Raw genomic sequence first — 15,028 nt, forward strand, 5'->3', positions numbered from 1 at the left:
AAACGTTTCGTGTAGACCGTTTAGCGTTTCGTGTGATTGTGAAGCGTTTCGTGTAAACCGTTTACTGTTTCGGGCAAAGCGTGTAAATCGTTTCGGGCAAAGCGTGCGAGAACCGCGTGAAACTTTCTTCATTCAGAAGTAATCGGGATACCTCGCGCAATTTTTTAACGTTATCATCCGGCCTTATTAATGGCTGATGCAATGCAAAATCCCCGTAGACTTTCAATATTGGGATGTGTATTGAAACCTGAAGCGGTAGAGGGGGCGTTTCAACACATAATCTGGACATTTTTCATATACATGTAAGTGGATGAACATAGTTTGAGAACTAAGGTATTTACTATTATTGAAATATCTAGCAAAAAGTGGTGGAAGAAAAAACTCGGGACATAGTATAGTATATCTTATAAATTTATAAAACTTTGAAGTGTTTTGAAATTCTTTAACCAGGGAACAACGATGTCTATATATAGATCAGTAATAGGATAAGGTAATGTCAAACATCGAAGACTGTACGAATATTTAAGAAACTGTTTTTATTACAAGTGTTACCGTTAATAATCAAATGAAAGTTTGAAGAATCTTTCTGGAATTAAACATAGGTTGTAAATTTACTTTGTATAAAAACTTTCTTCATGGTTACTCAGTGTGAAACATTCTTTACCTGACGTTTTACTTTTCCAGTAAGCATCCGCCTTCGTTGCCTTTCCTTTACACTACATCTAAATTCATCATGTTCCTAAGTGATCATTCGTTCGCATTTCAAAATATTTAATGTCCGTATACTCGGACTCCATGCTAGTAAATTTAGTTGGATATAAGCTACGTCATTCCTATCCATGTGCATGCTGTCGACGGCGCGCGGCCGAATAAATTTTCACAATCGTTCTTTAAAACGCTTTAAAGTTATACAATATAGGATATACATGTAATTTTTATATACAGACTTTAATTAATTTGTTTGCAAGTTTATAACTAATGATTATTCCTTTATCGACACCACTTATAATTTACTCAATTCACTCTCTCTTTCCTTTCTCTCATTCAAGTCACGAGCGGCAATGTCTTAACTCCGCCCAGCTACGATCTGATTGGACAAAAGTCACTCAAAACATTAGGTATAAACTTTTCTGGAGTAAACCCCTATAAACGCTTCAATGTACTTCGCTGTAACTTAAACGATCATGTTTTGATAAGCATATATTTTTTTTATTTATTTACATCGATAACTCTTACTGAGACGTTTCGACTTTGTACAAGCAGCACACATAACCTCGGACATCGGGTGTCTCCTGCACCTGGCTGAACCTGTCAATCAAACTCTGTGTATTTGTTTTCATTGGATGGTCAAGCGTCTCTTTTTTTTGTCAATAGCAAATGGAAAATTAATGACTTCAAGGTAATCGGAATCAGTATTTGATGAAGCATACAATTTAAATTACAAAAAATTTATTAATTATCTGAAAATTATTTAAACCACTGTTAAAGGAAAACAAAGAGTCTTTGAAGTAATTAACACACAGGGATTTGCCTACAATGTACACAGTCATGCAATTACTAGTAATTATTATGGGAATCTTTACGCATGGTATTTAATTCGAACAGATTATAATAATCTATACACTGTACGCCGTTACACATGTACGAAGCGCCGGTAATATATACGAATATTGAGTCAAAAAATTAAATCAGTTTTATTTCTTGTTCTTCTCAATACAATGTGAAATTACTTTCAGAAAAAAATTCCGAAATAATAATTACAACATTCTTTTTTGTGTAATCATTTGATTTTTTTCTGAGGTACATGTATATATATATATACAGAACATACTAATTTACGAATGATACGACATAGGAAAAAAATAATCGGTTGTTCGTAGAAAACTTTTATCTTACGAATGTGACTAATTTAATTTTAAATATTTTTCAACATTATCAATGTTAATAATATCAGGTGTATCTACTGTTTGTGTTTTTACACCGTAATCTCTGAAACCAATAAAAATACTAATGTTAGCAGAAAAATCAAATCCCGCCGAATACTGAAAACCCGATTTCAGTTTGCAATCATACGGATTTTATTTTTGGTATTGACTATTGAGTTACGGTAACTTTTTTTCTGGATGATTTTATTATTTATTATTTTATGTAAAAGCACCATTTCAACTATTACTCAATTATATAACAATTGATGACCTGGGGCTATATATGTTCAGAGCTGTGTGCGCTGAAGCGACACAAGATTCTCGGTCGCACGTGGCGGCGATTGTATTTACACAGACTGACCGAATAAACAAACGGGTGGGAAAGTGAAAGAAAATGTTACACATGAAAAGAAGCCACCAAAAATGATTTTCGATAGATCTTGACAATTAAAAAAATCCAGCGCGAGCTCCTGTCAGCGGGCCGGGGGGGGCGGCAGCAATGAGTTCGCTCCTACAAAGAAACGAACGAGCATGTAGAAAAACTACAGAAGTGATTAATATGTGACCGATAGAAAAAAAATCATCGAATGCCTCAATTCAGGACATTTTTTTTTATCGTGCTAGCACCTACCGCAAACATGTTACATGGAACTTTGATTATAATTTGATTTTTAAACTACCTTGTACGCTATCTATAAATCAATGCTTAATCAACTGTACAAGTTTAATGAATTTATCATTTCATCTTGAACGAATATACTAGTTGAAAACATAATAAAATATAGTTGTGTCCGTGCAAAATATGAAACATGAACGCGTGATAAGGTACATGTAGAAGAACACGAACCGACCGCGGATTACTTGTCCACTCGCGCCGGTTCTCCTCAGCCATGTGCGAGGGATGATCACCATTTAAAGCTTTACTATTTGTGTGTGTATGTGGGGGGGGGGGGGGGGGGGGGGGGTTTAAAACATTATTTGTACAGTTTTTAAAATATTTTACATAAACAAATTTAACTAACCATTAATTTATGTCTTACGATGTGTACGATTTGGAGTAATATCGCTCATTAATATTCATTTACATTCAAATGTCCAATTGAATAAATTCAAGATGGAGTTCCCGTTTTTACGAATATATTAACTATAACACGTTCATATGCATGTAAGTGTGCGTCGCGGTGTGAGAATCTTGTCTATTAAATAACCGCTTAATTACCGCTAGGTAGTGCAGCCGTGGCTGATCTCATCGGCCGTGGGTGAAGTATATATTACGTAAAGGTACATGTACAACGCACAGACAGGCACAGCTCAGAACCCAGGAAGATTTGAATAGTTTGCAGTATAATGACCATAATCTATCAAATAGAAGTTATTTATTTTAAACTTAAAACCCACAATTGATATGTGTCTATTATTGCTTTAGATTGAGAATGACATTGCCTTTATTAATTAACTGAACGATTTCTTAATTGACACCCAATCGTTTAATCCATAAAAAATTATGTGTAATCAAAATGAAACCAATTCTTGAGTTCGCGGCTAAATAAACTCATACATGTATATGAGAGACACAGCTCTCGTGTATTAGATAACCGCTGACCGCTAGGTAGTCCAGCCGCGAGCATGGTGACCGATTTTCTCGGCCGCAGGCGAGGGAGAACTTACGTAATGGTACACACACACACACAGCTCTGATTCAAGGTAGATTTTAAATGCCGGGAGTAAATAAATAAAATGTAATGCATAGAGTTTTTTAATTCCATATTTTGTGGTTTACTAGAAAAGAAAAAGAATGTTTTGTTTTCCAATTGCCGTTTTTAATGATTGTGCACTATAAGAACTTAACAACAATGACTTAAACTCCTAAAAAAAAAGCATGTACTCCAACAAAAAAAAATATTCTTATAAATTATTGCCTCCTGTATAAACCAGCATACTTTCTGCGGCAACTTTATGCCAGTTGTACGCACAAAGACTTTCGTTTTCTTGTTAAAATGAAAACAGGTACATGTCAACATATAAAGCTTTTTACACTCATACTACACAAATCACTTACAAAATAATATTGTTACGACCTTTATGAGATCCCAACAAACAACTTTTCCAGCGACAGCCATATCATAATCCTAATCGTTTTTGAGTTATTAAGCAAAAACTTTTAGGGGCTATTGGCCCTTCATTTAAAGGGCCAGCCCTTTTTTATTGATGTCAAATGAAAGCCCTTGATATTCTGCACAACTTTTATTCTACATGTTTTAACAAATTATTTTTCGTTTAAAAGATATAAAGGAAAATATGTCTAAATTTTTGCACTTTTTTGAATCCTGTTTTTTGACCCCCTACCTTTTTCTAAATAAGGAACGTAATCGAAAAACAAAAACCGATGTGCACCACTACAATGTCTCTGCTATTCAAATTCGTTGGATTCCTATTCCCTGCTATCATAGTCTCGGAGCCTTTGTCTGGAAACAAAAGGCCCTAAAAAAATTTAAAAGGGGAATAACTCTTTAACGAAAAGGGAATTCTAAATTTTATGAATTGCTTAAGATAGTGTTTTGTAAAGTACATTAGCCCTGAAGATTTGAGCAAAAACCGTTCAGAAATGAGAAAGATATGAAGCTCCAAAGTTCGCGTCTAGGAAACAAAAAAAAAAAAGAAAAATAAGAAAAATCTTAACCCGCACAATAATAGAAAGGTCTTCCGTTTCCAACGGAAGACCTTAATCATGTATTTAGACGATGGCTGGGTGTGTGATTCAAAACAAAACTGTATTTTAATGTCAAAGAATATGCAACAAGATTTTATTGCATGCTGGTTTTCTTGTTAATGAAGAGAACAGTATTTGGAATCCAGTTCAAAAGCTTGAGTGGCTCATGTTTGAATGGAATTTAGAAGTTGAGTATATTAGTATTCTTATACATAAATTCGAAAGTTTGCGCGTCAAGATTAACAAATTGAAAGAAAAGGATAATGTTTCTGCTAGAGAAATCGCTTCAATAGTAGGGAAATTATTTTATTTAAGTTTGCACTTGGGCCTGTTTGTCAAATAACAACCAGACAATTGTCTATGTTAATTACTAATGCATCATGTTGGGATGAAAACATTGATATTTCATTTCCCGCATTGTGTGAGCTAGATTTTTGGTTGGATAATATCCGATTGATACCTGCTAGGGTTATTTCCCCATGGTACCGTATTCCACAACGCATTGTTTTTACTAATGCTAGTGATTTTGCTGGTTGTGGCGTGATGATAGGTTCTACTAATAAGGTTTTTCATGTTATGTGGAAAGAACTGGACAGAGTTCAGAGTTCAACTTTCAGAGAGCTAAAAACATGAAAACTTTAAGCGATATATTCTAGTAACAGAAAATAAATTTGTAAAACTTTTTCAGATAATCAAAACGTTGTTAGAATTTCACAAATAGGAGCATGAAGCCGGAACTACAAACTCTTGCTTTTTCTATATACACTTTTTGTTTAAGTAGCAATATAGGTTTTTCTGTAGCTTGGGTTCCACGAGACCAGAATGTAGAAGCAGATTTGGTGAGCAACGTTTTTGACTTTGATGATTGGGCTGTGAGCAACCATATTTTTTTATTTTTCAATACTGTTTGGGGGCCTTACACGTGTTATATTTTTGCAAGTTGCAATAATTTCAAAGTAAACAAATTTATTCTTTGTTTTGGACACCTGGAACAAGCGGTGAAGATGCTTGTGCGTTCGATTGGTCAATAGGGATGGCAGTAAGACATTTATTAAATTGTGGCGCCAAGGGTACATTAGTTGCTCCAAAATGGAAATCTTCAGCATTTTGGCCTTCTTTGATTGATAAAAATGGAAGTTTTTGTGGTTTGTTAAAGATTAGCATAGAATATAAACATCAAACAATTTTTTTTGTTCTAAGCTCAGACATTTAACAGCAACATTATAGCATTAAAACTGGACGCTTCGTTTTGAAGTTTATATAATGATGTTTATTCATATGAACTCATAAATACATGACTGTGTAGTACATGACTGTTGCAGGTATAATTGTTTATATATTGACACGTGTTGCATGTGTGAGATAAAAAGTTGGTACACAACGGTTGACTGCTGACCAGAGTACTAGAAGTTATTATTGGAATGATTTGTTAGGCTTGGATGACTGCTGTCCAAAAAGGAGGACTGCTCTCCTGTGATTTGAAGTAATGTTTTACTGATAAATAACTGCTATTCAATTATATATGGAAGACTTGATATTTAATAATTGAATAATCAAGATTATGGATGACTGCTATCCAGTATACAGACAATTATTCTTTTGTATTGTATGTAAGTAACGTTTTGAGTGCATTATGCTGGTTGGATTTTATTGCTTTGTTATTGATATGATTTTCTAATGCGTATTTATTATATATTACAGAATGTACAGAACTTTCAAGGCCAATGATTAATGATTGAAAAGTTTAAGAAAGATCACCATTTACGAGATTCAGCGAATTTTATGCCACATATTGTGAAAAACGCAAAATCTCAATCAACTAACGAGAAATACAACACATATTTCTCAAAATTCAGAGACTGGTGTTCGAAGCATTCTTTTGTACATCTTCCAGCATCAGTGTCTACCGTAGCTCTTTTCATGGGAGGTTTGGTGCAACATAGGGTTTCAACTTCTGTTTTTGAAGCATATTTCTACAGTGTTAACTGGACTCACGAATCTTCTTCAAGTTCGAATCCAATATGTGAAGACAAGTTTTTAAAACTAGTGCTTGAAGGAGGGAAATGTATGTTATTAAAACCTATCAACAAAAAGGAGCCTATCAACACAGATATTCTATGCAAGTTAATGGATTTCTACTCCAAAGATCCTTCAAATGTTTTGCAGTTAAGAACATATGCAGTCCTGCAGTACAGAGTTTGAAACAACAGTGCTGGCAGTTGGTGCATTAATTACCAATACCACGTAAGCAGGTCAGAGTGGGCGGGTACTAAATGGCCAATGAAAATCCTTGTTTTATAAACTGCAACTCGCAATTCAAATTGTTAACTTGTTTCACCCAATAGTGTTGCTACTCAATTAATGCATTAGTCAATCAGTCGAAGCGTATACACCCATGTTAGATTTGCAATAAAAATCCAATAAAACAAGTGTAATTTTGGTTAAGTATTAATAGTGCTTTAATCTTGAAAATGCTGATTTAAACTTAATTGTAAATCCAATGTACCAGGTATTGGATATCGAATCTGAAAAGATTGTATCGTCTCATATCGGAAAGTCTTTACCAAAACGCAGCCTTACTAATCACAAGAACCATGCCCAAGGGATAATTATATGTTATGTACAATAGACTGCCTGACTGTTAAATGTAAATAAACAGTACTGTGTACTGTTTAACACTATAGAAAAGAAACAAAAAAATAATTTAATGTACAAATCTTCACACATGATAATGGAGAGAAAAGTCAATAACTGTTTTATATCTCACCTTTGCATATGCCTTAGATTCTGCAAACTTTGTTTTAAAGTCAATGACTTCAATCGTGGGTGTAGACTCTGACTTTAGCTCAGTTTCGGCCTGGCGACTTCTCATGTCTCTGATTGTGTCCTACAAAAAACCATACAAATTAATGGTAAACAAGAGGTCCTAGGGCCTTAACAGTCACCTGAGTATGATTCAGCTCTTTTAAGGATACATAGAATGGCAATTTAATTATAATATGATCATGCAAAAAAAAAATCGTATAGAGTTATGAAATATGTTTTCTTTAAAACAAGATTCATAATGCAATGAAAAAACAAGAAAACTAATGGATCTGCAAAATACGATAAATGTGCGATATCTGTCAAAGTATCTTCCGAATTTTGGACTAGTTCTATTGTAAGTAATACGGGAAAATTTGTCCGAAAGTCGACTGCTTGTTTCGATGTCAATCGGATGACTTTAATTTCTTGCCCGCTTTAACTTTTACTTATGGACAATCTTCTAACCCTCCAATACTACAAAACATTTACTTTCTTTTTTTACCTTTACTAGATTAAAATCCCAAAAATATCAAGTTGTTGATTTAAATTGAACTGCACACGTTAGCGATTTACTTAAAGTCGTACATAAAATTACCGGAAATGTCTATTGTCAAGTCGTACATAAAATTCATGTTTTAACTTCACTTTTTTACAATAATTAAAAAACTATTGAATCAGTTGACTTGGAAATCAATAGGGTTTGTCCTTTCACCATGCCAAAGAAGTTCGATGAATATTCATTGGAGGGTTTTCTTGGAATTTTGCTAAAGAGCTGACAATGGACACACACATAAATACACACACACGCACAGCAGCTATGCTATAATAATCCCCCTCGCAACAAGTTGCGTGAGGGGATAATAACCTTAATTACCTTATTTACAGAAATGAATATTACATCTCTCGGCGATGCAATAGTATGCAAAATTCTATTTTTATGTCAGTGGGTTGACTAATTAAATTGATAAAACCTAAATTGCGCTTGCATAAACTGGAATAATGGGAAGGAATACGACAGTTCGTTTTAGAGAAATTCGAAGAAGTTATGAAATTGGTCGGTTTCTAGATCAAACTGCGCATAGATGTATTCAAAGACTTTCAATGGGTATCGTTTGTAGCCACGGTCTGGAATCCATATGTGGAGTCATATATTGTATGTATATCGATACCCTTTTATATCATATACCTAGTAGTGTATCAGCCCTGATACTTGAGTTTTGGACTAGGTGACGGCTGTATTGCCCTCGGGGCTGATATTTCTCTGTCTAAGCCCGTCATCAAGGGGGTGTATTGCCCTCAAATTTAAAATCGCTAATTCCCTTTGCTTTATAAGACTAGTTTGTAAAATAACGATAGAATAATGAATAAATAATACAAAGCATCACCTCAAATGTCTGAATATTTTTATTTATTGCTGAAATAATAATTAAAAAAGAGCACCAAAGAGTGATATGTATCTAAGTAAGGGGAGGTAACCTACACAATGGTTGTGTATTTAGAACAATAGCACGTTTATCTTAATTAATATCACTCAACATTTAAATTATGGAGCATATAGAGAAGAATGAAATGGGACTAATCTTAGGCAAGAGGCCCATGGGCCACATCGCTCACCTGAGGAACAATAGGTATGATAAAATCAGCTTAATGGAGTCATAATACAAACTATCTGGACAATGTACAATAATACATGTAGATCCTGTATAAATAAAATCCATTTTTCCCCTGGATATTCTTATGTTTACAATCATTAGTCCCTTTTCTAACAGGATGATTTTATAGTCATATCATATGTTGAGAATTGCAGTTCTCAAAAAGATCCTTAACAATAGTTTATATATGGGATATAAACCTACATCAAACTCTGAACCTTCTTGTGAGGCCAAAGAATTGTCCTGGGGCCAAAGTCTTAACAATTATAAAGAATCATCTGGCTGATTAGTTTCTGAGAAGAAGATCGTTTTTAAAGATTTACCAAATATATTCCTTTCATAAACTTTGACCCCCCATTGTGGCCCCACCCTACCCCTGGAGATCATGATTTTCACAACTTTGAATCTACACTACCTGAGGATGCGTTCACACAAGTTTCAGCTTTCCTGGCTGATTAGTTTCTGAGAAGAAAATTTTTAAAGATTTACTCTATATATTCCAATTTTAAACTTCGACCCCCCATTGTGGCCCAAACCTATCACGGGGGTCATGATTTTCACAACTTTGAGTCTACACTACCTGATGATGCTTCCCCACAAGTTTCAGCTTTGCTGGCTGATTAGTTTCTGAGAAGAAGATTTTTAAAGATAGATTTACTCTGTATATTCCTATGTAAAATTTCGACCCCCCATTGTGGCCCCATCCTATCCCCGGGGGTCATGATTTTCACAACTTTGAATCAACACTACATGAGGATGCCTTCACACAAGTTTCAGCTTTCCTGGCCGATTAGTTTCTGAGAAGAAGATTTTTAAAGATTTACTCTATATATTCCTATGTAAAACTTTGACCCCCCATTGTGGCCCCACCCTACCCGTGGGGGTCATGATTTTCACAACTTTGAGTCTACACCACCTGATGAAGCTTCCATACAAGTTTCAGCTTTCCTGGCTGATTAGTTTCTGAGAAGAAGATTTTTAAAGATTTACTCTATATATTCCTATGTAAAACTTTGACCCCCAATTGTGGCCCCACCCTACCCGCGGGGGTCATGATTTTCACAACTTTGAGTCTACACTACCTGTTTATTGCTTTAATTTTCATACAATTAGGAAAAAATTAAACCCCCAATAACACACATCTATCTGATCTAAGTGTAACTTTGAGAAGCGCATATATTTATGGGCGACGCAGCAATGAGTTCGTTTCCACAATATGAAATGAACGGCTATGTAGAAAAACTACAGAAGTGATTAATATGTGACCGATAGATGTTTAAACAAGAGGCCCAGGGGCCACATCACTCACCTGAGCAACAATTGTTTTAATTCTGATCAAATTAGCATTACAGTATCAAATTATCTATAACTGACAACTAAGTACAGTAGATCTTGCTAAAAAAATTAGAGAATCTGCCAATTTTTATCCACCTCCTTTTTTTTTTGGTAAATACAGAGCCCCTTTTGTTGTTGTACCTGTAAGAAGATTTTTCTCTATTCCTATATGCCCCCCCCCCCCCCCCTCATTTCGTGGCCCCACTTTTCTCTAGGGATTTATGGTTTCATCAAACATAAATCTGCATAAACTGTGCTTTCACACTAAGTACTGAGTTTTGGACTGAAAACTTTCCCAGAATATTTTTAAAGTTTTTCTCTATATATTCCTATGTGAAAATTCAAACCGCCATCATGACCCTGCCCTACCACTGGGGACTGTGATTTTGCAAACTTGAATTTACACTACCCGAGGATGCTTTACAGAAGTTTAAGCTTTTCTGGCCTGATAGTTTTTGAGAAGAAGATTTTTAAAGATTTTCTCTACATATTCCTCTGTAAAAATCCATTCCCCCATTGTAGCCCCACCATAACACCAGGGATTATGATTTGAATAAACTTGAATCTACACTACCTGAGGATGCTTCCACTTTAATTTGAGCTTTTCTGGCCCAATAGTTTTTGAGAAGAAGATTTTTAAAGATTTTCTCCACATATTCCTATGTGAAACTTGATCCCCCAGTTGTGGCCCCACCCTACCCCCGGGGACCATGATTTGAAGAAACTTGAATCTATACTACCTGAGGATGCTTCCATTTTAATTTGAGCTTTTCTGGCCTGATAGTTTTTGAGAAGAAGATTTTTAAAGATTTTCTCTATATATTCCTATGTGAAACTTGATCCCCCTCTTGTGGCCCCTCCCTACCCCCTGGGACCATGATTTGAACAAACTTGAATCTACACTACCTGAGGATGCCTCCACACAAGTTTAAGCTTTTCAGGACGAATAGTTTTTGAGAAGAAGATTTATGAAAAATACCAACAAATTTTCAATAATTCTCAATTTAAAGAGGGTGTGGCCCTTCATTTGAACATATTTGAATCCCCTTCCTCTAGTGGTGCTTTGTGCCAAATTTGGTTGAATCTGCCCAGTGATTCTTGAGAAGTAGATGAAAATGTGAGCATTTGGCTCAGGTGAGCTAAAAATCATGTGAATATTCTTAAAAATAATCATCGAAAGCCTCATTTCAGGACATTCTTTTATCGTGCCAGCACCTACCGCAAACATGTATTATGGAACTTGATTTGATTTTTAACTACCTTGTACGCTATCGTATAAATCAATGCTTAATCAACTGTACAAGTAAAATAGATTTATCTCTTCATCTTAAACCAATATAATAGTTCAAAATATAATAAAATATAGTTGTGTCCTTACAAAATATGAAACATGCACGCGTGATAAGGTATATGTAGAAGAACATGAACCTACCACGGATCACTTGTCCACTCGCATCGGATCTCCTCGGCCATGTGCGAGAGATGATCATAAAAGTTTAATCTTTGTGTATGTTTTCTTTTGTTGATTTAAAAAATTATTTGTACAGTTTTTAAAATATTTCAGACTTACAAACCAATTATTAATTTATGTCTGATGATGTTTCCGATTTGGAGTAATATCGCTTTTATTAATTTTCAGAACCACTTTTTAATTTACAATCAAATGTTTAATTAAATAAATACACGATGGACATTCTTTTATAGCATAAAATTAAAACAGCTCTTGTATTAACGGCAATATAAACTCATGCAAACACGTTCATATATTTAAGTGTGCGTGTGCAAATCTTCTGTATTAGATAACGGCTTAACGCTACGTAGTGCAGCCGTGGCTAATCTCCTCGGCTGTGGGCGAAGGATACATTACGTTAAGGTACACACAAGCACAGCTCAGAACCAAGGAAGATTTGAAAAGTTTGCAGTATAATGTCTAAACTCTATCAAAGAGAAGTTCTTAATTTTTAACTTAAAACCCACAATTGATCTATGTCTGACATTGCTTTAGACTGAGAATGACATTGCTTTTATTAATTAACTGAACGATTTCTTAATTGACCCCCTATCGTTTAATCCATTAACTTTAAAGCGTAATCAAAGCTAAAACAATTCTTGAGTTTGCGGCTAAATAAGCTTATATATGAGAGATGCAACTCTCGTATATTAGATAACCGCTGACCGCTAGGTAGTTCAGCCGTGACCATGGTGACCGATTTTCTCGGCTGCGGGCGAGGGATAGCTTACGTAATGGTAACTTCTAGGTAAAAATTTATTCCCCCAACTGTGGACCCATCCTACAACATGAGGAACATGATTTGAACAAACTCTACCTCAAGATGCTTCAACATAAGTTTGAGTTTTTCTGGTCAAATAGTTTTTTAGAAGGTTTTTAAAAACTTTCTCTATTTTCCCCTATGTAAAAGTAAAAAAATCAACCCCCATCCAGCCAAAAGGGATCATATTTTGACAAGAGGCCGATGGGCCACATCGCGCACCTGATTAACAGACCTGATTAACAGTTTTTTGTATCATTCTATTGCAGTTTTTAAATACTTTCCCATATATTTGTAAGTTAAACTTTGGGGTCCCAGTGCTATTTCAGGGACATGACTTTAACAATTTAGAGTCTACCCATTCTTAGAATGCTTGCATAATAATCCCACAAATTGTAGCATTGTAGTTCCTGAGAAGATTTCCAAACATTTTCCTCACACACATACACACACACACACACACACATATATATAAAACTTTATACTTTTGAACCCTGTTAGGGCCCCAGTATTAGTATAGGGGTCAAGATTTTTACAATTCAGAATCTACATTATTTGAGGATACTTGCGTTGTAGCGAACTTGGCTTGCCGACATACAGCACTGGCGAGTGAAGTGAGCTCTTATAGCAAGTTGTGTACAAATAGAAAATTCAGACCAGATGCACATTCATTCAACAGATTTTTTTTGGCGTCAGTTACGGTACTTGGACCAGTAATGCCCTGTTTTTATCGGACCAGCAGTTCCCTGTAAATATGGTATCCAAGTAAGCAAGATAAGAACAATTGTGAAAGACTATGTACATGCATTGTAACTATACTGCTGACACACCGTACATGGATCCATTACATAAGATTAACGGAGTTATCACTCTTTAACCTCTGTGCACTTCCAAATCTAATCGAGTAACGTCACAATGATTTCTTGCACATTGATCCGTCAGAATTTTTCGGCGTCAGTAAATTTCAACACACAATGCAATTTCAAGAATTGCAAATGGCATTCTCACAAAAACCAAAGTAAAACTTTTGAGAACCGGATAAAATATATGTTATTGCAAGAACATCATGCTTTTCAGGTAAAAAAAACAGTATATTATGCATAGTTTTAATAATCAGGGGAGTTTTTAAAAAGGCAAACGACACAAAACTGACGTGAACTCTGACATCAAAATACATTTAAATAAGGGAAAATAACTCTAACTGTATTTACTTTAAATTGAATAACAGAAATCTGAAATCCTCTCAAAATCATGAAAGAGCGAATGAGAACAATTTTTCCAGAGATATGAAACAACTGTATCTTGCACTTATTTGAAAGTTCACAATTAATAGATTTTAAGAGGATTCCCATGATTTCCACAAATTCCGGGTATTCGTGACCCTTGATTTTTGAGGGGAGTTTTTACACCAGACAACACTATAAAACCTAAAATGCCAAGGTAAATGGACTAACAGGAACAACTCTGAACTGAGCATTATGTTAAAATTTTTATCATTCAATGACATTTTAACCTAGATTAAACTTTAGTTCTAAAGTCTTCATAGAATCATAAATCAATAAAAACTTGAAGTATTGCTTATATACTGCAGCGTAAAAATTATGGGTAATAAAAAGAAGATAAAGGCTCTATTGAATTTAATTTGTATTTAAACTCTTTACTTTTTTGCATCCATTTGTAGAATGATACTATTTTATAACTACCTGTAATTTAATTTAACGATACATATATACATATTTAATCATAGGCTGCATCGCCCTAACAGTCACACGGTAAAACATATTAATCTCACAAATAGTAGTACTGAAGTTCTTAAGAAATGATTTTTAAACATTTTTCCTATATATTTCTGTTAAACTTAGAACCCCTCTTAGGGCCCCAGTATTAGTCTGGTGGTCACAATTCTTACAATTTAGAATATCCTTTATTTGAAGAAGCTTGCATATTATCGCACAAATTGGAGCATTGTAGTTCTTGAGAAGGTTAAACTCTTCACTATATATAACAGCTTTGGTGCATTTGCATATCTGGTGCAGTGGCTCTTGAGAAGATTTTTAAAGAAATCCCCTTATTTTCTCTGCTTTGCTATTATATCTCCCTTTTAAAAAGGGTTTCGCCCTTTATTTTAACAATTAAGAATCCCCATTCCATAAAGATGCTTTGTAACAAGTTTAGTTAAATTTGGCCAAGGGCTTCTAGAAAAGAAGTCAAAAGTTGGAAAAGTTTACAGACCAACGGACAGACAAATGGACGCTGGACAAAAAATGATCAGAAAAGCTTACTTTAGCTTTCAGCTCAGGTGAGCCAAAAAGGGGTAGATTTTCTAATAAG

The 15,028-nt window shown here is 34.7% G+C and overlaps 1 protein-coding gene across 2 annotated transcripts in view; it reads right to left on the bottom strand.

Annotated features, from left to right (window-relative positions):
• Nucleotides 1–15,028, bottom strand: part of LOC128179745 (dynactin subunit 1-like) — a 263,574-nt gene that overhangs the window by 123,142 nt on the left and 125,404 nt on the right. For both annotated transcript variants that reach the window (XM_052847306.1, XM_052847304.1), the window contains exon 15: nt 7,403–7,522. In XM_052847306.1, the coding sequence (XP_052703266.1) occupies nt 7,403–7,522 (120 nt within the window). The remainder of the gene's footprint in view (nt 1–7,402; nt 7,523–15,028) is intronic.

This window comes from Crassostrea angulata, chromosome 4 (assembly GCF_025612915.1).
Source record: "Crassostrea angulata isolate pt1a10 chromosome 4, ASM2561291v2, whole genome shotgun sequence".
Taxonomy (NCBI): domain Eukaryota; kingdom Metazoa; phylum Mollusca; class Bivalvia; order Ostreida; family Ostreidae; genus Magallana; species Magallana angulata.